Source organism: Puntigrus tetrazona, chromosome 13, assembly GCF_018831695.1.
Source record: "Puntigrus tetrazona isolate hp1 chromosome 13, ASM1883169v1, whole genome shotgun sequence".
Lineage (NCBI taxonomy): Eukaryota > Metazoa > Chordata > Actinopteri > Cypriniformes > Cyprinidae > Puntigrus > Puntigrus tetrazona.
The window spans coordinates 12,620,308-12,647,658 of record NC_056711.1 but is presented as its reverse complement, the minus strand read 5'-3'; the positions used below and the strand labels follow the sequence as shown (position 1 = coordinate 12,647,658).

The 27,351-nt window shown below is 37.8% G+C and overlaps 1 protein-coding gene across 2 annotated transcripts in view; it reads right to left on the bottom strand.

The window, feature by feature from the left end:
- macrod2 (mono-ADP ribosylhydrolase 2) overlaps window positions 1–27,351 on the bottom strand; it is a 460,723-nt gene that overhangs the window by 426,841 nt on the left and 6,531 nt on the right. For both annotated transcript variants that reach the window (XM_043255070.1, XM_043255069.1), the window contains exon 3: window positions 24,362–24,463. In XM_043255070.1, the coding sequence (XP_043111005.1) occupies window positions 24,362–24,463 (102 nt within the window). The remainder of the gene's footprint in view (window positions 1–24,361; window positions 24,464–27,351) is intronic.

Genomic DNA, 27,351 nt, shown 5'->3' with positions numbered 1-27,351 from the left:
GGTGTGGATTTTACACTCTTTCAAGGGAGATTATTTCTCTGTCACTCACAGTGGCATTCTGCCATAATCCGCAGCCGCGAGTTGACTGACATCAACATTCTTCGACTGTTATTTGGTTGCATGATTGCACGCAATTAATGCATGACGGATCGTGTAAGAAGAGGGATTTTGGAGGCTCTGAAGTCTCTTCAACAAAAGATGAAAGGCTTCTTGTCCTGTGATCCCTCAGGGATGGTCTGAAAGGTCAGATTCTCATCGACCTTTGGGCTAAAGGGTCAAGAAAGTAATCACGATTATGGATGACAAATTACTAGTTTCAGTAAAGCCGATGCCTCCAAACTCATCTCCTAATGTCCATCAATGCCAGCTCCAATCGCTCCAATGGTTTCTCTCCTGCTCCCACCACCAAATTTGCAGCTGTTCTACCCTGTGATTGACAAGTGGCTACAGAGAGAGAGGGAGTGACTGATAGAAGAAAAGAAATGTGTGAGCACTAGCCCGTGCATATGAAACCCACTCACAAGCCTCTGGGTTTTTCATCGAGTGCAGGCGGCATGAAAGCTCATCCACGCCTACGGTCCGAACCTGCAGCTAATAAGCAACCCTACTGAGGCTCGCACAGTCCCCACAGAGGTAATCGATCAGAATATAGCCCTTCTGTTACCAGCGATGGTCTGGTATTTACATAGAGAAAAGTAGCCCTCTTCTTCCTCTTTTGTCCGGCACTTAAAAAGAAAAAGACTCGCTCTCAAACATATGGCGCAAACCCCAAGAGTTGAGCCAAACTAAGTCAGGACAAAAAGCTGGGACACTCCCTCACATGCTGCTCTGAGCGTTCACAAAAGAGGGCAATGGAAACAAAGGATATACCTGTGAAAGTAAATAAGAAACTTAAATCCTAAAGCTAAACAGAAGATTTGTACCATCTGCAGCACACATGCTTCCAAGGCCTTCAACAAAGGACAATTTGTGTAGGAGAGGATTCAGCCCAGGGATCAAGATAACCAGGCTAAAGCGTTGAGGAGGTGAAACAAAAGAGTTGATGAGATAAGACCGTAGAGTTTGTTAATTTATCCAACTGTGTCTGTAGGAGGCAACCGGACTCCATATTGAAACCCTGGCAGCCATTTGCCAATACAAATGTTGGGTAACTGAGTGCAAATGTAGGTCTTTACTTGCATTTCATTCATTTCAAAGTTTTAAAGCACGCAACATAAACAAATTGTCAATTTGAAATCGTACCAGTTTGCAAAGTCAGACCTACCAGACCTAGATAATGCAATCAAAACTCCAATCTGTCCTTTTTGTATACACATTAATAATAGTACAATTGGCTTGTGCTTGTTAGAAAAGACATAGATGTTGTGTGTACTCAATCATTCAAATATTCAATTACAAACTGTGTCATGTATATTTGGAAAGACTGTAGCTTGACTATGCAAAACTGATTTTAGCTAACTTGTAACTGCTCATGTAAATGTACTGCAATCAACAAACTTGAATAAGTTTAAAATCACTCCATCCTTCTCAGTGTAACTGGTTTAATTCAGTGCTCTCCAGTCCTGGTACATCATTGACTTGATATTTTCTTGTTTTTTCTATTTGCTACTTCTTAATGAGGTCAATCAGTCAGATTGAGGTCGCTGTATAATATTGCACCATAAATTCTGCTGCTACAAACCATGTTCAGTCCCTTCGGTGAACAGCAATCTCACACTTAATACATTTACACAGGCTGCTTAAATCAAGCTACAGAGGGTTTTTGCATAGCTAAGCTGCAATCTGTTCAAGCATACATGACAAAGCATAATCAAATATTTGAAGTATTTAATACATGCCGCATGTCACCTTGTCTTTCGGAGCAAGTGCATGATACAGAAGCCAATTTTAACCAAATTAATGTGTACACATGCTGGATGAAATAGAGTTACACTCATTATACTCATATAGCTCTGTTAGCTCAACTAAAAAAAAAAAAAAAAAAATGCCCCACAAGAATTAGAAATTGAATTACGAAATTGGAGCTAGAGGAATGTTAAGAATCAAACTTTTCAGATAATGTAAACACTAGACGTGTATTTTGGAAATGGGATACATCATGATAATGAATATGTATGTTATTGTTATCGTAGGCATTTCAAAATACCGAAAATAATTATTTGTTAAATTATTCTGATTTTTGAACGTATTTTAAGAACACGTTTCCCAACAAATGGATAAATGCACAACACGGCTGTAAGCTGTGTCAAAAGACACGTGTGCACTCTCATTTTAATATGCACAGATGAGAAGCGTGTGACAGAACGTGTGAGAGACTGCATGAAAGCACGCGGTATAATTCACTCTCTGACAGCAGAGGGCGCTTAACAGCTGAAATGCAGCCATTACCCTGGAAACCATACTGCTCAACTTTCTATTTGGATTTTTATATTCACAGGGCCAAATACTTTAATATTTAGTCCCAAAAGGCTATTGAATTTAAAATTCTTTATCTTTTAAACATTCATTAATCTAATCTAAGGTAATTCAAATATTTAACACATATAACAAACAACAAATATCACATACCGTGATAAAAGTATTAGCAATTAAACGCAACATGAAAATTTTATGCCGGCCTAGTAAACACCAAAAGATAAGACCACCACTGAACATCATTAACTGTTCTATTCGTGAGGATACTGAAAGGCTGACAGGTCGCATATAATCAGAATAGACTGTGTGGCGACAGAAGAGATTACATCATGTTACATCCTAAATGACTTCAAGAAGGTGGAGAGTATCCAGGGGAGGGAGATGAGACTTGAGGAGAAAAAGGAAGGAGGATATTGTTTAGAGGGGCAGGGGCGTAATCAGCGGCTCCCAGACCCCATCTGGACGCACGGCAGCTTTAGTTCCGCAAACTTCAGTCCACGTCTGTCAAAAAAAGAAGAAAAAGTTAGCCCTCCATGTCACGCTTGATCAGAGCCCTGAAATTTGCCCATTCTCCTCGGCTAATGAAACCAGCTCTCGTTCAAACCCCTCCCCGCATCCGACCCTCTCAGACTGAGTGGAGCAGGCATGCGGGCTGCCGTGTTCATTACCAGAACGCAGGAGTCGCCACAAAGACCGCCATGCTGAGGACACAATGGGATGGAGAGGAAGCCAGGCTTGCCCAGAGTCAGGGCTGTGTGCAATTTTACTCTATTATCCCTGCGCTCGTAGCCACAGGGGCGATGCAGTCCTCCCTTTGATTCTTTTTCCTCCCCCTCCACCTTTCCATCTCCTTCATTCCGCAAGAAAGACACAGCTGTCCCTTCTTTCTCTACTCTCAGATGTATTAACACCTACAGAGATAAGGCGGATGAGGGACGGGGGGTGACAGCTCGGTGATGATTCAGGCATGCAGTGCGCTGCACGTGAACAACAAGCAGTTACCATAGTGAAATTTCAGACGGACGCTGGCTGTGCGAAAAGCGAATTAACCTGACTGTCCAGCATAGAGGGCTTGATCTGAAGTGCACCAAGCAGTTGGAAAGGGATTGACTTAATTGATGGGATGGTCTCAAGACAATGGCCTGCACTGATCTTTCTACTGCAGGGAAGGATCATTCTAAGCACTTTTGATAGATCTGTCATTGATTTGATTGATCAGAAAGGACAGAGGAGAGGGGTCAATTGAGTGTTCAATGAATATTTAATCATTCTCCTAGTAGTGTTTTGGCCAAAACGACAGAATTGCGGTTAAGAAGAGATCGATGTTCTTTTAAAAGATCACTGAGGTCTAAGCTGGGTCTAGCACAAGAGCTGTAGCCCTACAAATTTATATGACCTTCAATATTTTTCAAAGTCCTTCCACAATCCTTTCATTTAATTCCGTCAGTTTCTCTCTGACCTGCATCTTAACATCTTCATCCCCACCCAGCAACATCTCAGAATGACCACTGCTACTGCCAATAGGCCTCAAATAAAATTATTCCTTTTGGCCTCCCGAGAGCAAAAGAAAAGATTTGCTCTGTCATTATTACAAGAGAATAAGCCCAGCAGCTCCCTTGCTTTGAGAGGTGGTTTAACCCGAGGCCTAACAATAGACACTGGAGAAAGCTGAGACTTAAGTCACTAAAAAGGAGATGACGAATAGGACCCCTTTAAATCCATCTTCAGCATAACACCCGTAGGCATGTTTGTCTACTAAATAAATTGTGATCTTTTCCCAGGACTGGGGGTGGCACTAACAAAATTAAAAACAAAAAGCAGATCCTAAAAATAAAAACTAAAACACCATTTAAAAAATAAAATATTAATGTGTGTGTGTGTGTGTGTGTGTGTGTGTGTGAGTTGTGGCAAACAAAGTTTGCAGAGAAGTAATTTCTCTAAACTGAAAGCCAATTTAAAAAAAACTGTCAATGAGAAAGGTTACAAAACAAAAAATGTAATCAAAAATGATAAACAATCATAAAAGGTGAAGCCAAAAAAAGGTTTTTAGAGTTCCTACGTCAGTTAATAGTTGTTAATGTAAAGTCCACGACCTATGGAGCAAAAATATTAATTGAGATTAATAAAATGAAATTAAATCTAATTAAACAAATAATAATAATAATAATAATACTTAACAATAATACTTGACTTATCAGCAAAAATATAGACAATAGACATAAATACAGCAAAAAATAAAAAAATAAGGACACTGTCCACATACACTAATAATAACAACATCGCCACCTTTGTGGTCATGTATTAGGGCCATTAATTGTAATCTAATCTTCACGAACATGTGTATGTGAAGATGCATGCACATAAACTAAGTGCCCAAAGGTTAAATGTCTGAGCAGGAATCTTGTTGCCAAAGCAGCTCCACTCAAAGACTGTTCAAGGCATCACCTAGATTATATCACTGATATCCATTTTCAGAGGGAGCGATTGCTCAGTCTACAGGGACAGTGAGACGGCAGTGAGGGGGGCAGGACCGCAGAGATAAGAATCGTTTTTGTCTCGGAGAGATGACCTTAGTCTGTGGGTCAGCTTGGAGGGGAAAGACTAGTGTGAGAGATTTCTCAAGTGAGAAGCGTGTTGTGAAGAGAGCTGTGGAGTTCTGGGAGGGGTTTCATGTTACCACCAGGGGTAGAAGGAGCTGGTGTTAATTGGAAACTTGAAGGTCCTTTGTAAAGAATTTCTTCAGGCTACGCCTCTTCCCCAGGTTCATCCAACCTTAACGATAGGAGGGCGACACCTGCCCCCCATAACAGCTGCCTGAGAGACTAATCGAGACTTGAGCGCTCGGCAGACAATCTGTAGGCTCTCTAACCAGAGTATTGTGTCGCATAGAGTCTTTACACTAAAGAAAGACAGACTAGGAAATGGCTCTCCGGGACCAGTATTTTTTTATATGGATCTATGGTTAAAAAAAAATAGTAAGGACACCATATAATACTTATCCCAGTCCCAATAATGACACTGTAATTAGTTTTACAATCTTTCATAACGCATATGACGTAAACAACTAAAAGATACCTTATGTCAACAATATAAACACACAGTCCATGAGCGTTCCTCCACACCGGGGCCCATACAGAGCTATAATTGAGGTTGGAGTGAAAGTGAAGGTCATGAAAGCGGCACTGGCACAGAAATAGTTATTACTGCTTGGCAATATCCTTTTTTTTTGCCATTTATAAGTGAAAGAAACGCTTATTTTTACTCTCCACCTCTGCAAAAGAACCACACAGGTGGCCTGTGAAATAAAAGTCATGACATTTAATCACACGTTGCTGTGTTTAAGACTTCATTTAAGCTTTTCCGCCCTTCGTAATGGACGTTTTTGAAGAAACACAAGCAAATGCAAAGAAAAAGTGAGTAATAAGAGCCCATAAGTGGCTGTTAAAAATCAAATAGGCAGGATGGTGCTCCATTTTGAGGGAGAGGGGATTCCTCTGTGCCTAGGACTGCTCATTTATAAAATATGCAGGCTTGGCCGTGGCAACGCTGTAAACTGCCCGTTTGCTCGTTTAACAATGTCTGGGGAGAGAAGCTATCAGGTATTCATCTTCCGACTCGCACTCTTTTTCGCAGGGCCCAGGCTCCAAAGACAAGCCTAGCAGTCATAAATGCATATATGAATGAATAAAATCTCCAGTCAGTCAACACCTCTTCCTGCAAATGGCAATTTATCCCTGAGAAATGTCTTTTGAAGTCAGGGCTGCCTCTGTAACGCAGACACACTCTGTGGCAGTGAGCAGTGGTATAAATCAGCTCAACTTCAGCCACAGTGGAACGTGCGGTTCAGAAATGAAAACTTTTCTCCGACTTTGGACGGCCAAATCTCATTTTGTTTGTCTACAGGGTAATAAAATGCAGAAAAGGTCAAATTCAAGAGTAGTCACACTATTTGTCAAATTGTGCCTGTTTTTTTTATGTATCGTACACAAATATCTCTGAAGTACATCACTGTTAGCTAGTTAGCCTGAGATCCTTGGAACCAAAAAACACTTGATTACAATCGAGAGAGCTTAATTAATTCCGCAACATTCTCCTTGACACTTCATTTACATATTTTTTTATGATATGCTCAGTCACACAGTAAAACCCCCTCAATACAAGTATTTTCAACATCGTTTGCCCCCATAAACCCAGCCCAACGGTCCAAATTGAAAATGTAAAAAAAAGAAGAAAAAGCCAAGGCACAAAATGAAAAGCTATCCATCTTACCTTTTTGAAAAAACAACGTAATCAGAGGGTAACGTTCAGAGTAATCTGTTAACCGCTAATTATAATCAGAGCATTTCCATAATGAAAACCAGACCCAACCGCTTATGCTGAAAAGCAAAGACTCCTGGAATGTGTTCAAATGGTCCATGAGCACGTATGTTTGGGGAAAGAGGTGAGGGAATGAGAAAAAACGTAAAAAGGAAAATGACACTGAATTGAATAGTCAAATTACTGCTTTCCATTGACGGTTCCAGTCGGTAAAAGAACCACAACAATATCGCCTTCAATTACCCGTCCATACATGGTCAAGTGAGGAGAACATGCGGTGCCATTAAGAAATAACCTTGCGGTTGTTTGGCAGCAAGTGGGGCACTTGAAGAATGAGGATCAAATCTTGGACCACTCCATTAAACCTCAAAACATTTCATTAACAGCCACTCCAGCTCCCGCTCAGATTGTCACTGTGCACTTAGGCTCTCATCCCAAATCAAGGCCTCCAACTTCATTTTTCAATTTGATTCAGATACGTATCAGACAGTCGGAAGGGTGCTTGAGCAATCGTTCTAGTTGAGGTTTCTGGTGGAGAAGCGGGAGACAAGTGATGCGGCTGGTAAGGAGACTTGGAGGACATTGTAACATATCTCAGCCATTTTGATCATCTCACCCAGACGTGTTCTTTATCTCCCATTTTAGATCTAGGCAGGACACGGTGCTGTTGGCTTTTTATTATGATTAATACCCTCACGTCTTTGCTTTGTGATTTTTTTTCCTGCTCCCTTCTACCGTTTCTTTGAAAACCCATTACCGAAGAGCACAGCTAAAAGCGCATCCTTCACGCCCCCTACCAACTCCCCACAAAACAGGAGTCATACGACCAGACAGACAACGTTTCTCAAGAAAGAAAAAAAAATAGACAGAGAGAGGCTGCATTTATTAAGGCCCAACAAGGAATACATGAATAGATAAGTGGAAATCGGGTCTTCATCTTTAGAAACAGGAGCTCAAAGGGGGGCATGTTGATTTTCCTGCATTACCTGTCTTAGCTGTCACAGACTCTCGTGATGCCCTTGTGTAAGGAGAGAAGTAAAGGCTGTGTGATGAATCACTTGGCTGATGTTAATCTGAGTAAGCTGAATGCATAAGCATACAGTGATGTGACCTGGTGTTAGCCTGTGGATGAGGGATCATCAGATAGCCATCTTGTACTAGATAAAAGTCATGCAGCAAAAGACCCAAATGGCCAAAGTAGTTTAAGTATTACATAATACATAAATTGGATGGACTGATATAACAAAATCTGCCAAATTTACCAATAAATGGCCAATATGAAAGTATTACAGATTTCGCATTAAACCAAAAAACAAAACAAAAAAAAGTTAACTAGAATTTTCCTCGCTTTCCTTCAGTTTTAAATAACCTTTAAATGCCATGTTTTACTTTCGCCTTTACTTTTTCTGCAATTCTGCAAAAAGCAGTTGTTTGCTGTTAGTTCATTTGAGTTTTCCCTCTTTCCCTCACTTTCCTTTGCTTTTAAACAGACCAGTTAAAAAAAAACAAAAAAACAATCAACATCAATTTCTTGAATTCAACTGAAGCAACAGCAAAATACAACATAAAAAAAATGTGTAAAAAAAAAATGTTCTAACTAAACCAATAAAATCCTCCATGCTTTATGCCTAATCTAAAATAACATGCACAAAATTTAAACCGATATACAAAAATTTAAATCTGTAAAGAATGGAGGGGGGGGGGGTCGTGGAACCAAATAAATAAGAAACTGATGATCCATTGAAGTCAAGAGGCTTTTCAAAATCAAAATCTCTTCAAAATTCGTCATTGTCTTGTCTTTCTCCTCCACGTGAAAAATGAAATCTGATCTGTGCATGACTGTTCGTTCGATACGCTGCACTGAGCAGCCACGTTCAGTTTAATCATCGGTTCTCTCACTGAACAAAATGATTTTTATTATTATTAAAAAAAAAAAAAAATTTAAACGACGTGTGGGACGGTTTTATTATAACAAAACTTAATGAGATTGAGATGAACTAAAACAAAAGAAAGTTTTTATAGGTTTAATACAATTTTTATTTTTGTGTTTCAATTTTGAGAACTGAATTCTTCAGCAAGTGCATCACTATTGGGAGAAAGACGTAAAAAATGAACACCAAGTATAGGCCTAGTTTAACACTGAGTAATGAGCCCATATTATTTGCTCATCCAATTATATTTGGTTGGTAATGTATTTACGCTCCGCAAAGAAAAGTACCTCATTAGCTCAACCTCTGGTTGGTGTTAATATAACTTGCCATCGATTAAATAATATAGGTTAGCTCTGTAAGTAAAAAAGCTTGTAGTTTTCATTTCAATGTTAGCTAGACTTTTGCAACGCAAATGGCAGCCATCACAGAGTCTGAAAACCATGAGGGAAAACAACAGCAAAGACTCCCAAAAAAAATCTAAACTTAAAAAGGAATTCACTTCCCACTGTATCCAAAATTCACTTGGCAAACAGTAACAGCAGTCTGTTGATCCATGTTAAAATTGCACAGCAGAACACTGTAATTGAAATAGCAGCTGGTGTTTATGAGTTTGTGAGGTTTGACTCTCGTAACTGAAAGACTGATAGTCAATAGGGAGCAGTCCTGTCTGCTTCTGACCTACAGCCATCCTCCATTTTGTTTAGTTTGTGCTTTTTTTAACATCTCCGTAGGGCCAACCGCCGGCCCGGGCCAAGTGCTCGATTTACAACAAATGACAGCTTCTATATCAGAGATGACAGGCAGGTCTGCTGCTGTGCCTGACATTGATGAGACTCTGGAGACAAGGCAGTGTGATGGTGTCAGTCAATTCCATTCAGAAATCCTCTCTGCAATGCATTCGGCATTACAAACCCTTGGAGATAGCTGACGCTCGTCTCCTCCAGAGCGAAAGGACTGCTTCACAAAGTCTGATTTTGGCAAGTTTAGGAGAACATGTCATTTTTCTGAAACTTTACACAATATTTTAGGTTTAAATGTGCAAAAGAGTTGTTTTGGGGGCCTTTTTTGCACGATTTGGAGCAGAAAAATTGCACAAAATGTGAAAAATAATAGCATGTGTCACAGAAAGTTGGTTAACAAATAGACAACGTGTCCACATAAAAAAATTTGGGGTTGCAGTTTTTGACCAACTCTTGAAGGGATGCATTGTAAAAAAATATTGACCTCGCTTTAATTTAATTAAGATGTACCAGGATGCTCTTTGTGAAACAAAAAAAAGCGCATAAAGCTTTCATTGTTAACACAAATGCATGATTATAGAATATAGAATATCCGCAGTGCACTCATTCCGTGAGGTTTCCTGGGAAATGCCTAGGAAAACAACTTATTGACAGCTATTCAAATGCAACCACATTTTTACAGAAGTGCAAAAAAATTCCCAGTTTCCATATTTGCTGCAAAGTGTTCCAGTAAAGAGTGATCAATCACATTGCATTTACAGTGATTGACTCAAAAAAAATGTTTCTACTGAGTGGCCATGAAACAAAGATGCCAGCATCCAGATTGTGTGCCTGCGGGGCTGCCATAGAGATGAATGGGAATAACGGATAGTTTTCTCCAGGTATTACAGAACTGCATGTCTGCGCTGAACCTGTAGTGCCACAACAAAACATAGATGAACAAATAAAAATGCAAAAATGTAAGGTTAGTGAAACTAACTTAAGCTCTACCAAATAGATTTGCCAATGGCAGTTTATGCATATTATGCTAAAAACATAGCAAAATATTTTAATTTAAAAGATCCTTTTTAAATAAATAAATACTTCCAATGAAAAAAAAATGCATGAAAACAAAAAACAGAAACATTTAAAGACACAAGTAAAAAAAAAAAACTTTTTAATTTTAAAACAGTGCTGCCATTGCAATTAATCGCATTCAAAATAAAAGTTTTTCCTTACATAATGTGTTTGTACTATTTTATTTACTATGTATATATTAAAAACCCACACATACAGTATATATTTTGAAAATATTTACTAGGGATGCACCGATAATTGTCGGCTGAAATGTTTGCGCATTTTGTCAGTAAAACCAGTTCTGTAATAAGCAGGAAAAATGCCCGGCATTACTGACTAATTATTATCAGTGCATCCCTAGTATTTACATTTTTATATATATATATATATATATATATATATATATATATATATATATATATATATATATATATATATATATATATATATATATATATATATATATATTATATATATATATATATATAAATACATTTATTTTGGATGCGATTTTTTTTAATCATTTATTTTGGATGCGATTAATCATTTGACAGCACTACGTAACATGTATTATTACTATTACTATTACAATTACAATAACAAATACTATTACTATCTTTGAAAACAGGTTTTTTTTTAATTGATCAAAAGTCAAATTTCAGAAATCCTCCAAATCCACCTTGGCAAAGAAAAAAAAAAGGAATGAGCAATGGCCCTCTTACTCCCATTTTACTGTGCCACACATTTTGGTGTGCCCACACCGTCCTCAAAGCCCTGCACTCATGTTAGGTAAAGGCATATTGTGGCCTTTAAAAGCAGAAGTGACCTCAAGCAATTATTCCGTGTTTACCACTCGCTGCTAACTGACGGTGCAAAAAAGCAGACGTGACATAGGCTTTCTACAATAGGGCCTTCTCTTAACCGGTGTAAATTACTCTGAGGAATTTTTCTCCCCTGCTTCTTGATCTCACGTTGCCGTCTATTCACTGCCAATGCATCACAGCTTCGCTTTCAATTAAAGCGTCCACTTTGGCAGCCCTTCGGCCACTGTCATCACTCAGACGCTCGCATTCAGGGCTCGTTCTGCCGGAGTTGTTGCCGTACAGATGTGAACAGCGAGTGCTCTGAGCAAGGTTCCTTGTAAAGAGCAATGCGGAGGCGGAGGCAGAAATGGGGTGAGAGTGGAGAACAGAAATAAGACGAGACAAGTAATGCTTCATACGTGTGTCAAGATGACAGGGCAGCAGTTAGTAGCCTTGTCGCTTCCTGTTAAACCATTCACCTGCGTATACTTAACGCTATGTTAATTAATCATTAAAGCAAACCACTTCAATCAGCATGCGCACCCGTTAAAGAGCGGTTTACGCAAGCTATTAGACTGTGAGTGGACACGACAAACATGCAATTAAGTCCTCCTGACTGGAAACAACATCTCCTTTTGCTGTTCTTGCTTCTGCTATTTGCTGTGACTGCTGGTGCAGTTCTGAGAATAGCACTATAAATACATTTTCCCTACGAGGCAAAGACACCTTGTCTTCCTGTTTGTCAGAGTAACAGAATCCATGATGAAGAAGAGGAGAAAAAAAAAAAAAAACAACACCACCAAACGGCAAAAATGCCTCATACGTTTATTCTGTCTCTTTTTCTGTTCCCTCCTCCTTTTTTCGCTCTCACATTAAAACGGCGAATGACATTCTTTCAAATCAATCAACACCTGCTTGCCGGAAGGATTGTTGAGAAAGCTAGAGAGACGGAGAATAGGAGTGAGAGAGATAGACAGAGAAAAGAGGGAGCGTTAAGGAATGTGCAAGTCTGCTTTCTGTTTCATTAGAGTTGAGACATTTGAAAGTATCTGTTGGGTTGTTAAGAATGAAGCTTCTGATGTTTCATGGCATGTTTAACCCAGGAGATGACTGGAGATAATTAACGCTGTTACATTCAGTCTTAGCCATGGAGATAAAAGGCTTGAAGCTAAACAATCCCAGAAAGTTTGTGTCAGCGATGGGGATATAAATTGGTCACTGCGTGATCAGTGAAGCTGGTTTTCTAATTGACTGTTAAGTTATTCAACACAAACAAACACTTCCACTCGACGCATCTCAGGGTTCCGATCAACTTAGTTTATTCTGTGACAATAATGGACCAGCTGTTATCATTTACTATGTTTAAAATTAAGCAGTATTCTGCATAGCACAAAACGTTGCATTTACAAAGTTTAATGCTAGAGGTGTTTAGTGTATGACATCAAATATTCAGAATAAATGGGCCAAAATCAGACTATTTTTGCAAACCTTTTTTAGTTTGCAAATTACAGGAGCTTTAAAAGGGATAACTCACCAAAAATGAAAATTCTGTCATTCATTACTCACTCTCATGTCGCTCCAATCTTGTAAGACTGTCATTCACCTTCAGGACACAAATATTTGTGATGAAATCCGAAACCTTTCTGATCCTGCACAGACAGCAATGCAACTAACTACCAAGTTTAAGGCCCAGAAAGGTTGCAAGGACATCGTTTAAGGCCTAAAGTATGAAAGACATCATCAGAATAAAGTCCATCTGCTATCAGTAGTTCAATCTAAATTTTATGAAGTGATGTGAATCATTTTTGCATGATAATAAAATAAAAAATAATTACTTTATTCAACAATTTGCCTCATCTGTGTCTCTCCGCAGCACCGTAGTGGCATTTTAGAGAAGATCTGCTATACGCAAACTGTATACACATAAAAAGCGTTTGATATTCTCTAAAATGGTGCAACGGTGCTGCAGAGATGCAGATGATATGAATTGCTGAATAAAGTCAATATTTTAATTTTCATTACATACAAAAAGTATTCTTGTTGCTCTATGAAATGGCATATGGATTATTCCGACAATATCTTGCATAATTTTCTAGACCTTGACAGTGTTCATTACTTGGTAGTCGGTCACAAGCCTCCCCGGTTTTTATCCAAAATATATTACATTGTGAAAAAGAAAACTAAAATAACAACTTTATTCAACAATTCTGCTTTTCTGTGTCAGTCTCCACTGCGCATTCATAACAGAATCACTTGAGGACATTCACAGACACTAATGAAAAAAAAAAAAAAAAAAAACACTAATTCGCTATATTGGACCTTTTATTTCAATCCATAATCATCTGCTGTGATTACAAGTTCTTTCCCTCTATGTCAAACTAATTGTTTGCCCTACTGCCAGACATTTTCTCAAAACAAACAGGGCTATTAGTTTTGGCTACTGCTTACAATAAGCTGACAGGAAACGAGGCAGCATGCGATGATTTTGCATCTTTATACAGAATTTGCATATTTATTTGCATTTATCTCGAGTAATTATCCAACATGTAGTATTTATCCTTTATGTCGGTCCTTCCCACCTTTTTTTTTTTTTTTTTTTTTTTTTAAATATACACATCCCTGTAGTCGACATAACAGCTAAAATTGTGATTTTATAATCTGATGCCATTGTTGACTTGAGAATGCTGCATTAAAGCAAAGTACAAAAAAAAAAAAGTTGTCTGATCTGTTGTAGTCTTGTCAGGTTTATAGTTCCTGTCTTCCCGTTACGGGGGAAAAAAAATAAAAAATTCCAACAGAAAATTACTAGAAATCTTCAAGACAGTACTATGTACCTTTGTGTCTCACAACATGTCAAAAACATTTTTTTTTTTTAAATATAATTCTGCTGTACTTAAAAGACTTCATGTTCATGTCACAATGGCAGTATTAATCTGACGAGTGGGTTTGCCAACCATGCCATCAAACGGCAACAAAACAACACACTGACAAGCTTTGCTGCTTATAAGGCCACGCTTAAGTCACTTATTTGGCCATTTCATCACGGTAATGGCAGCAGCCATCATCCCATTATGTGTCGAAAAGCCAGAGGAGGTTAAACAAATGCAGTTTGTGTAAGGTCACAACTTCTGAGTTGTGCTTCTGATAAACTCATGCAGCAAGTGCTGCAAATCAACAGCATTTCTGCATCTCCTCTACATGACCCTGTGGCTCCAGAGATTTTACACATGGTTCTATCGCTGTCTTTTACTACATGCATGGTCCACGTGTACTTTAATCAAACAGTTCAGCTGCTGGGTTTATCTTATTTAAAACGAGGGACACTTAATGGATGTAATCAGGCCTGTTTACATAGACCCTGGGATTAATATTCATTTGAAAATAGCCAATCAGCCCAGGTGATAAAAATTAGACACTGAAACCGTTTAAGTGAATTCAATTATTGGATCTTGTGCCTTGCAAAATTCCACAATTACCACTTGAAAAAGATATTAAGGCATGTGTTATCAGGGGGTTCAATGAAGGGCCAGTTGAGAAAACCAATAAACAGCAGAACAGTGTTTCCAGAACACAGAACAGACATTGCCCATTGTATCCAAGGCAACCAATGCTTTCCTCTTAGCTCTCTCGGTCTTGTCTCTATCTCTCCTTGTATCTCCTTGTACAATAACAAAAGTGAGTGTGTGTAAGTAAATGTGTCAGTATGTTACACTACATATAACAATTGAAAACTGCATCAAAATGGTTGATAAATCAATAGTTTGTTTAATTAACTTAAGTGATGTTGATGCATTGCTGCATTGAAATGTATGTTTTATACTTATGTATTTTGTTGGGGATAATTTTTGATGCCTATTTTCATGTAAAGCCAGAGAAATTGTGAAAACATTTATAGAGAAGTATCTGATCATGGACTTTCTTCAAATTTTCTTCAACTTTCAAATTGTTGCAGGAAAAAAAAAAAGAAATGGATTGATTCTGAAATAAAATTCTCAAATACTGAGCTATTTGGAAACTATATTCTATTAGATCACCAAATAAACTTCTAATGACATTTGACTTCTGAAAGTTTGTTAATTTTGTAAAACGTTTGACTATTTTAAATGACTGCAGTTTCGTGAACAGCTTTTTTTATAGCATTTTAGCATTTCACAAAAAAAAAAGATCCCAAAGGGACAGAAAAGTTCCATTACTTCAAGAACGACCCACATAGATTTGCAGTTAAGCAGATTAAAAACAAAAAAATAAAAACTTCAAGGTTTGCATTAGAAGCTAGCATTGCACAAAGATCATAACTACATCAAACACCGCAACAGAGATCTGCACATCTAGAGTGAAGATCCTGTTGAGACCCTGTCATCATGTGCTTATACGTGCTTTCCAACTTGCTTTCAAGCAGTACTTCCTGGATTTGATTACAAAGAATTATTAGTCAGAAATCACATGAAGGCTTTTGAAATGCTATCTTCCCATAACAGCATTAAACTTCAGTGTGCTAAGCCGAAAAGTGGGGCTGGCTTATGCGGTTGTGCAATGAGAACAATAATATAACTCCTGTCAAGTCAATTGAAACTCATTTCCTAACAAACGCCATTCATCTGGCATTAGCATACAGATGAAGGAGAACGAGAGAACAGCCAAGAAGCAGAGATCCATTCAATTCCATCTGTTAAAGTGCAGGACAGCTACACCACCATCAAAATCAATTTCCTCATACCACCATTTGATCTGCAATCGCGCACAGAAGCGCAGATAAAGTTACGCGTCAACGCAAGGAAAGTGCAGCCGCGTCTCAATTTAAACATCAAGTCTAAATTCCACCCATTAATGCTGCTCAGCGCTGAGTGTTTTATAATTATGGGCTGTTAATTAAAGCTCAATTCAATAGCATTTATCCCAGAATTCATTGCAGGCCCTTCAAGGGGCTTCTGTGTAAAACAGCTCACTTTGCAAAAGGCTCCGCACAACTATAGACAAGCCGAGCGAACGAGCAACAGATCAGAAATTCTCAGGCTGATTACAAAGCGCAGAGGGAATGACTGACTGTTATGAAATGAGCGCCGAACATTGGGAGAGGTCCTTTACGGAGAAGGGGGAGAGAAAAAATCCAATTGTATCCCAGGCTTAGGGGTATTACTGGAAGGCGTAACTCTGATAAGCCCATTGGTGGTCGACATTAACCGACATGTCTTTTTCAAAGAGAGGAAGAAAGCCCTCCGCTCTGCAAACAACCTTCTTCAAAAACAGCAATGCTTTCTGAAATCTGTATTTGTTGAGCGCTGAACGACCCATTATGAAAATGTTCAGAGGGGCCATTATTGCAAATATTCCCACCGTGGGCATGTAACCAAGCACCTAATAAGCATTTCTGCTAAGGCACACAGTTTCCCAGAGTCTTGCGCCGGTAACTCGGAAGACAGACTTCAATAAACGTTTGAAAAATGAGCGCTTACTCATAAGAATTGACAAAACGGTAGGAAAAATGAGGAAGACACGGATGCATCTGGGGAAATTCGCAGCAAAGCACAGCGGCACAGACAACAGGCTGCCAGCAGGTGGCTGGGCCGAACTAACTTAGGGAAAATGAGTTTCCATGAAATGGAATGTAATGCTGTCAAGAGGCAATGCATACATCATTCGCTCTGTGCTTATTTTGACATGTTTTTCTCTTTGCTTGTGCATGTTCCCACTCACCAAACCACTAAAAACCACAATCGATTCTACATGTTTTGATTGATGCTTTGTCTTCTCTTAGATCTAAAGAGATCTTATTTTCTCTGTTCTTCAAAATGGTTTAAATTTTATTTTATCTTCCCCGAAAACCAACTGCTTGTCTGCAGCTGCCCACGTGTACAAATATACAGAACCGAAAAGCTACATCCGCTCATCTCAGTAACCTGAGAATAAAGTAAGACGAGAGCCATCCGTCACAACCGCGACATCCCAGGAATACAAGCAGCTATCCAAACAAGCGCTGTGGATTTGGTCAAAACAACTGAGATGAGCACTGGCAGTTTGCATGAGACGTCTGAGCTGTTTTCTCAGGTTGCGCTCAGGGTCAGGTTTCTCGTGGATGCACAGTGCCCCCTTTAGGCCACGATGTCAAACTGCCCAGCAGTTCCAGAGAAGGCTTAAGAAAAAGACTCTTTGATTCATTAGCATTTGAAACACTCAGACTGAGAACGCAGTTTTGTAGAGAAGCTGGATACACGCACACACACACTATACGATACAAACATCTGAGACCACTAATGATACTAACATTTTACAAACTGCATTATAGTCATAAGATAAAAAAAAAATGTATAGTAATATTAGTAATAATAGTAATAACATGATGAGAATTTGAAACACGATTGATCTTATGATTGAAGTTAAAAAAAATCCTTTAGATCCCACTATATAAAAAAATACATCTATCAAAATTTATTTTGCTGGCTAAAATAATGCTCTTTTTCTCTCTGGTAAATTCAGTATATTTTTCCCCACCAAAAGATTATGCAAACATCAATTCAGATGTAATTATATAACATAAGATACATTTAATATTTGGGGAAAAACATGACAATACTTTCGATAAGCAAAACCTAAGAGAAGAAAAAAAAATATGGTTTAAAACTTTTGACCAATTATTGTATGGTTATTTATCAATAAATGAGACTACAATAATTAATGCAAAAATAAAACATGCCCTGTCAGTATCAGTATTGAAAATTAAGAAAACAAAAAAAAAAAAAAAAACTGATCGCTGTCACACTGCAAGGACAAATAGCCCACTATAGTTTCACAAAAAATATAATCCTGATAAATAGATTCACAATCAGCTCTTAAATAGTTGGGAGGATATCAAACCCAGATCTAAAACTCATTCCCTTTACACTGTGACTTCTCTATTTAGCATGCACAACATTATGACATTCAAATCTTAGACAACACAGACACACTCCTAAAGGATCGTGAAAATACCTGAGAAAATCCTTGCACTTTTGCTTTCAAATGTTAAAGGTCAAGCCACAAGAGTGCAAGACAGTTCAAGAATTGAGGTCAGTTTCATTTCCATTTGCAATCAGCAATTCAAATCTGGGGGGAAAGGGGAAGGGAAAGAATGTGTGCATGTAGTATTACAGAAAGCACTGAGCCTGAATCCCATCATGCTGACAGAATTAACAGGGCTTTTTAAAAGCGAATTCAGTTCTGCACCCTCTCTCTCTCTCTCTCTCTCTTTCACACACACACACACTCATCACAGTTATTTCACTGTTCATTAGAGCAGCAACTGCCATGGGCAGCAGCCATCGATTTTCATTCCTGATGCAACATTGCAACAATCACAAGTTTGCACATCAACTCACTTGCTACTGTCCAGCCTGAACTGTAGACTTGGATCTGAACTCCGTCAGTGAGTGTGTGTGTGTGTTTTAGAGGGCCTGTAATCAATATAAACTTGAGAGCGGAGGTCAGTAAGGCATTATATCAAAAACTGATTTTATTAAGTGCTAAAGCCTTGACCAGAAATACCAGACCAAAGTGTTCACCTCGCATCCCTTCTTCATCCAGTCAAACACACACAGACACAGACACTCCCCCCCACCGCCTCAATGCAGCAAGAACCCTCAAACACACACTCTTTCTCTTGCTCACATCACTGCAGAATCAATACCACTGAAAATGACTTAGCCTTGAAGTCTTCAAATTGCCCGGGCTCTCTTGCCCTAAAACAATCACAGACATCAAAGAAAAACATCCTTGAAACAAGGACTGCTGTTACTGAACTTCTGCAAGACATGTTTTACTGTGAGTTGAGAAGACTTCAAGCCTGACCAAAGTTTTCCATCTGGGCCAGGAGGACAACCATTGCTGCTGTTACTAATGCCACCATTTTTCACATAGCGCCACCAGCAGTAGCTGTAATGGTTGTGTGGGTTGAGATTATATAGGTAGGTAGGTAGGTAGGTAGATAGATAGGGTAGATAGGTAGATAGGTAGATGGTAGATGGAGAGCACAAATTTGTACACATTTGTAATTTTTTAATTTGCAGTGATTATGTGATTAGTGATTCTCAATAATCAACATTGAGAATAACACAATGATTATTTCATATTTTATGTGATCATTATAACATATGGATCAATATGCCAAATACATATGGGGAAATAAAAAAACAACAACTTGTTTTAGCTATACTGCACAGCCTTATTTACTTCTCTGAAATTGAATGTGTAGCGCCTACAGGTTCCACGTACCTGGTCATTACCTTCTAAAAGTCAAGATGTATAGATTAATCGCAGAGATAGAAAATGAATGTGAATTTACCTTGTCATATCAAAAGACACCTCTAATGCTTCGCAACATAAGATCCGATTTACATCTTAGGGTCCTTTTTTTGATTATGGCAAGAGAGCATGCTGGCCTTTTTCCCCCCTTTGCAAGTCGTGTTGATAAGGAGTGCTCTTTTCCCACTTTCAAATGTCAATTACAAAAGAGCTGAGGCCCGTCTTCGGTTAAACATGCAAGTGCTCTCCATTAAGCTTTCTGACTCATAGAACATTTAATGTGCAGAGTGCATTAGACTCCATTACTGCATTCATCTGTGGCTGCGTCTCACCATGCTACAGGGCAAAAGACACAGCTTTCCGTTCCTTTCTGAAGAGCTCCCATAATTACAAAACGACACTCTCCCCTCCTGAGCACAAAGCCTGCACGACATCTTCAAATGTTGAAGCACTCAACCGTATGCTTCACACAACTCAAGTTTGCTTTTTTTTTTTTTTTTTTTTTTTTTTTTAATAAACATATTTATTTTTAGTTTAAGTTTTATGTTCCCTGCTTGTTCTCCTTTTTTGCCAGACAGATATTTTTGGCATAAGTTTCAATGCTATATTTAACAGCTTCACCATCTGACCGCCCCGTCAGACTTTTCCATTTTTTTTATTCGGTGTTTGTTTTGCTTGTTTCACGAACCGACACCTTGTGTGAAAACAAGAAAGGGAGAGCAATTAAAATTTCTGCACCTATCACGACCCTGATGTCAGTTGCTATTTCAATTAGCAGCTCTGACAAGAAATTTATTTCTATGAAAAAATAATTGGCCATCCAGAGAGTGATTTAAAAACCCATTTAACATGCTTACAGCCTCACCTCTCTCAGCATGCCGCATGAAGCCGCCCAGAATTAATTACTGTTGCCATTTAATTTCATGCTGCCTGACATTTCCAATGCAAACTCTACAGGGCTTGAGTGTAAAACCAGCACACTTTATTAACTAATATTGCTGAATTAAAACAATTTTTTTGTTTTCAGTAACTCAAATGGATGTGAAGCCAACAAAACCATCTCTAAAGGGGTGTGATGCTGAACCAGATGCTGATCAGCTTCCCTAATATTTACAGTACAATTAAAAAAAAAATTTATTAAATAAAAAAAAAAAAACTCACATAAAAATAAATATTTCAGATTGGCTCAGCCAATTGGAATCTCAGGACATAGACTGTTTCTACAGGGACCAGTTGTATAATTGATAAATTGACTATTGGCTTCTTTTTTTTTTTATTGAGAAGGTATTAATTATTCTGCCATATTGCACATTTTAGTTTCTACCATTCATAGTAATAGGAGTGAACTGTCTACAATATGAACACAGACCCTGCAATCACCCCTTGGTCTCACAGTTTTCCCAAAGGCCGTCTTCTGAGGTCATAATTTTTTTTTTTAGGGAAAAATAACTTAAAACTGTTGTATAAGAAAATGTTATGGTAATTTAGCTTGGCCTATCCATGCTTTTCTGGTTAATAAATGAAAAACAGCATTATATATAAAAAATGCATGACAGCGTCCACACCTTTCTAATACAGAGAGAACATTAACGGCAAATGAATGAATCCTTCTCACTTTTTGTCACCAATAAAGTCCTCAAACTCAAGTTATGAAATATAATATTACACAATCAGAAAAAGGCCTTTTAAGCAGAAGCCTCAAGAGGTTTCTTATTACAGTAATATTCCTCAACGCAACGTGCAATAAAAGCGCCACAGAGGAGTAAAAACTATAATATTCGGAGAAGGAAAAAAAACGTTTATGATGGCAGGGCGGCTCTTGCGTCAACCTCTATGCATGATTAAAAGAATAACCGCGATAATCACTCAATTTCACTCCTTCCTTGGATTTTTATGATGTTGTGCTTCTTTCTATGAGGCCCAGGAGACAGACAGAAGGCTGTTGTATGTGTGAGGACAGGGGAAATTAGGCTCATCGAGGTTCGCTGGATTTCGAAGTGCTGGAAAATAACTGTGATTACCTATAAGCTAACACACTGAGAAGAAGTAAAAAAGAAAAACAGTCAGACTAAATGCGGGGGAAAGCTGAGTCTGACTCAGCTAGGAGTTTTTTGGTGAGGGTGGTTGTCTTTCTTCCAACATGTAAGATGTTCAAAAAGAAGCCAAATCCATTAGATGATGCAACATTCCTCCGCAAGGAAGAAATTGGCAATCAGTACAACCGCCCAATAGATTTATGAAATCTCAAAAGGGACTGGAAGAGTCATTTCTTTATCAACCCGTTTCTTCTAAAGAATGGCGGCATACTTACTATAACATAGGTGAAAATAGCATCTGTGAGGAGTAGCATGTCAGAATTTACAGTATGCGTATAAAACGAGCTGCTCAATTCATGCCAGATCCCACTTTCCTAGTCCAATGCAATAGCTAGTTGAATGAATTAAAATTAAAAGTTTTTACAAGGCATTTTACTTGAAATTATAATTGAAAATAGATTTACAACAAGGGGGGGGCAGGATTTAAACTGAATCGAAATCCACTGAGCAGAATATAAAGACTTTTATGATTACAAAATAACAGCATATTTTACATCAGCAACTGTTTTTTTTTTTTCCCCTAAGAGTACAATCCAATTTACATTTACAGAAAAAGGACTACTGGAATCAAAAGATAGTTCTCTGAAATCCCAGAGATTTTTTCAGATTGTTCTTATCAACATATTATAGCGTAGAGCAACATCATTCCAGGAATCTAAACTTAAAAACACTGGAGCAAATGGGGCTTTAAGAATCAGTCCAAAGCACTGTTGCAATAATGCGATTACTTTCCTGGCCTGAGCCACTGGCCTTTGATGGATGAACAGCCACCCGTCTGCATGATAAGTCGTCTCCCTCGTACTCTGAAGCCTTTAAACCAATTACTTTCCTAATTCAATGCCACAAAGCCTACAAAATGGTTTCACATTATTTTTATGCAACCACCGATGTGAAGAATGCGCTAAAAAACTTGTTGAAATAAAGCACTGAGAGAAGCTGAACCACAGTGTTATCGAACATGTGATTTATTTTGCTTACCGTTGCAGTTTCACACCGGTATGATTGTGTCAGACACCGAAATTAGAACGGAGTACCATTTGGCCTGTTTTTTTATTTCCTGTTTTCTATGCTGACTGACCTTACCGCAACCTTGCAGAAAGTTTCAGAGGGGAAGTAGTCTTGTAAACAAACACTTCACGACGAAAAGAAGAAAAAAGTCCCTTTTTTTGTTAAGATGAATTCTTGAGGTGTCTTAAGCTTCACGAGATGATGCACATTCATTTTACATTTACATTAAGTAGGCCTTGTACAAAAAAAAAAAAAAAATATATATATATATATATATATAAAACACTTTTAAAATACTTTTCCAACAGAACAGTATTTTAATGCACATGTATATGCATGTACGTACAAGTGTGTATGAAATAGAATTTGTATATACGTTACATTAAACAATAAGTGTATGTTTTACAGTAATTCATGTCATATTTTGCTTTATCAGCCTGCAGTTTTACATCACACTAAGGAAACTGTAGAAATAACCTTGTATGTGAGAGTAAATACACAGCACGGAAATGTGAAACTTAGACAAGCTCCAGTGATAATGAATCTACTAGTTTGCAAGGTTCACGGCTCACAGAACAGCAGTAAATTCAACAGAAGGTTTAGATTCGTCTAAACATCCCAAAGCTCACAGGCATCGTTACTTCAATTAGACTGCATAATGCCTGCACTACATTGAGAAGAACAAAAAACCTCAATCATTCACAAACAAATTTTTGTACATGTTGTAAGCAGAGCACAACACAGCTGTTAAGAGTTTCCATTTGTCATTAGAGATTCAACGGCCCAACAAAAAGAAGCAAAAAAAAATAAATGTAAAAAAAAAAAAAAAAAAAAATTTCACGGATGCTCGTCAAACAGACAGCAGTTTCAGACGTGAACCGCAATCACTCTCTGTGGCAGGAACGTTAAACTATCTCTCAGTGAATGGCACTGAGATAAACATCTTGAATCAAGAACATGAACATGTCTAATCAATGACAACCTGACACACAATGCATACTAAACGCTTAAGCAAGCACTTACATTGGGTTACTATAATATTCTATCTTTATTGCCAGGTTTATATGACTTGAGGTAAACCATGACTGGTGTTATCCGTCTGCTCTCTCACCACAGCGGAACACCGTTAACACGTCTATTTCTGCAGAACGTCTACTATATAACTGCTCCTTTCCTCTCAGACACAGCCCAACACTAAAGAGGTAATAATAGAAGCAAAACAATTGATTTTATACCACCGTAACATGAAGACAAGACAATAAACAAGCCAGAGAAACAGATAATACCATGTGACCATGTAAATAAAAATCATTTTACAGGTTTGTTCTCTGGCATCCTGTTTCATCCTGAAAAGGAAAAGCAGCTTTCGTGATCAAAACCTAAAAATAAACAGCAAAATGTACTGCAGAGAGAAAAAACACAATGCACAGACTTATATACACAAGAAAAAAAAAATCTCACCTATCCTCTAAAAAGCATCAGTCGGACCAAAAAAAAATTGTTATGCCTGTACCGCTTATAAACACCAGAGGTCAGGCAAGCACAACAAATGCAAAGGGGAACCTAGACTATGCAAAACATCCAGCAGGGGAAAAGCTCATATTTAACACAGAGCATTAAAAAAAAAAAAAAAAAAACAGTGCCAAACTTGGGCAATAATTGCATTTAATAGCTTTAATACTGCGAAAAATAAAAATAAAAATCAGAAACAGCAAACTCACCAGCATTCACTATGGCATCCACCTCCAGGGTGGTGATGTCACCTTTGTACAGAGACACTTTGTCAGCCAAGGAGAAAGACTTTTGCTCTTCTTCCTCGGTAACTGTATAGCAAAAATAAAATAAAGATTAATTTACAAAAAAAGCTTTTATTTCAGCTGAAATTGCATGTTGGCTTTCGGTACTGATCAGAACAAAGATCCTACAACACTCTACAGAGTAATTATAGAGAAGATGTGGGTCAGTAATGACAAACATTGAACTTTCGAAAGATGGAACTGGACTGGATGACATCAAATGAGAAACAGTAAAGTGATGCCACACTGTGGCCACTTGGTTAAAAAAAAAAAAAAAAAAACAATCGTCATAAACATGGCCTATTGGACAAACATACTCGCATATCACTGCGAAAAAAAAAAAAAAAAAAACCTTTTCTATGCACTAGAGCATCTAGGCTTAAAAATATTTTAATACCCCAGGACATATAATATTCCAGGCCATTACCACCTTAAATAACTGACGCCAAATTACAAACTTGATATAATTTAGTGCTCATGGCAATACGTAAATACATTTGTATTCATACAGCAGCACTCTGGGGAAAAAAATTTTTTTTTTTTTTTTTTTTTTTTTTTTCAGTTTGTTTGTTTGTTTGCTTTTTTGCAGGGTTCAGCTTGTTGGGTCATTTTATTTTATTTTATTTATTTATTTATTTATTTAGCCAGGTGCTGCGTATTTTTTGTGTAACTTAGCTTCTGAGCAATATTTACTGTCACAATAAAATTAAAGTATGAGCAGCTCTAAAACATGACACGACTTCACTATACATGTATCAAAGTTTCTGTGCACTTCACTGACTACAATAGGAGCGCTACTGATAAGTGTGCCATTATTGCTTAAATCTTATGTGCTGACACTTAAAGAGGTTGTACACAAGGTAATGCCGTTTCTGATGTAAATTTTCAAAAATAAATATAAAGTCATGAATGTAAGACATTTAATGAACTGGAACAGCCTATTGGAGATTTTATCACAGCAAAAGACTGGCTTGACATACATACACACGTGTGTGTGTGTGTGTGTGTGTGTGTGCGCGTGTAAAAGAGAGAAACAGATTTCTAGAATGCATTATTTAAAATGAAAAACCTAACTGACCTATAACCTGCCAGAAATCATTCTTAACCCAGCGTTTTTTTAGAGAGTGTACATATACACTACGTAATGTACATATCTGTAAATAAATTACTTTGAACTTTCTATTAATCAAACAACTCTGAAAAAAAGCATCACAATTTCCAAAATAATATTAAAGAAGCAAAGAATTTAATCTGTGATCATTTTCTGAAGGATCTTGTGACACTGAAGACTAAAGTGATGGCAGCTAACAATTCATTCAGCTGATATTTTAATATTACAATAACAAAATACTATTGGCTTTACTGCATTTCCGATCAAAAAAACACACACACACACACACACACACACACATCAAAAATACTATATGCTCACTAAGATAACACTAAAGGACGGGAACTTGAATTAGTCCATTTGTGTCATTTGGCTTTACTATTATTCTAAAGTATTTATTGTAAAAAAAAAAATGTAATAATATGAGTAAGTGTGTCCCAAAAATTTAACTGGGAGTATATAAAAATTAAATGTCAAACATTTGAACCAGCTTCGCTATTAGTTCTCTATATACTGGAATAGGTGTGCAAGTTTATGTAAATTAACCTTTTCAAATAGCTTTGTACTTGCTCCCAGAAGGCAGAGAGAACAAGAACCAATGAAATCAGATCTGGTCGGTTAAAGCTCTGGCATGTAACACTGTGCATATGGGTTAACAGAACAGATAGTAGGCCAATGAATAGAACGTCCAAACCATCAGGCCTCAAAAACTGCTGGCACGGACCAGCCGGTCAGCTCTATTTGATGCCATAGTCATGAAACAGAATGATATGCAAAAGTCATATGAATATTTGCGAGCTTAAATGAAAAGTGTTCATTACGCTCATTTAAATAATCGCCCATAGCACATCCTACAGACTGTCCTCTTAGATTAGTAGAGCCAGAGCAAATATCCTGCTCTAATGTGAACAGACCAGATCAGCTCCTGTCAGTTCATCTCCAGGCCTGCTGGCACAGGACGTAGCCATTTGGTGAAGCACGCGCAGGATGTGCGAGGAACAAACCTCATCCAAGGCAGCGGAAATGTTCCATTTAGCATTTCCGACATCCTTTCACTATAGCGCTACGGACGAAAATGGCCTGAGGATTTTAAGCAAAATGTATTTTAAGGATTTCTTCTAACTAAGACTGTGCGTAGGGGCGCATTTCTGTTAAGCACAATCTAATGATTCCTTCACATTTTCTAAGGTGATGATGGACTCAAAGACTGAAAATGTTTAAGATGCACTCAGAGTATAACTCCAATCAGCATTTGTAGGTTTATTTGATTTCCATTAAAAGAATGCCTCAATGTCAGCACCAATAGCCTCGTTGGCAAGTGCACCAACATTACAGTGTCTCTTTCTCTTACTTCACTTCCTGTATGCTCTCCATTGTCATATCATAATAAAAATACGAACACCAAAAATAAAAAACAATGCTACAATACAACAATATTTACAATAAAGTATTACCTACTGACAGAACGTCACAAAAATGGCTTAAGATTGGAATGAAAATACCAGTTTAAACTGTTCAACAGAACTGCATTTTGTGCCACTAAAGTGGAAATTAAATCTTTAAATAATATAACAGTGCATAGAACTTAACGTTCATTGAATGCTGAAGCAAAACTCATAGGCGAGATGCTATGAAAAGCATCTCTGACATGCAGTCTACAGCAAAATAGCCTTGACTCATCCTTCAGTTGAAAACAGAAAATGTTAAAGCAAAGACTAGAAGGGCAGTGCGTTGCTCTCGATGTTGGTCTCCCCACTGGTTCTCCATTGTCCTATCTAATAAAAAGCGCCCTTGTTGGCAAATT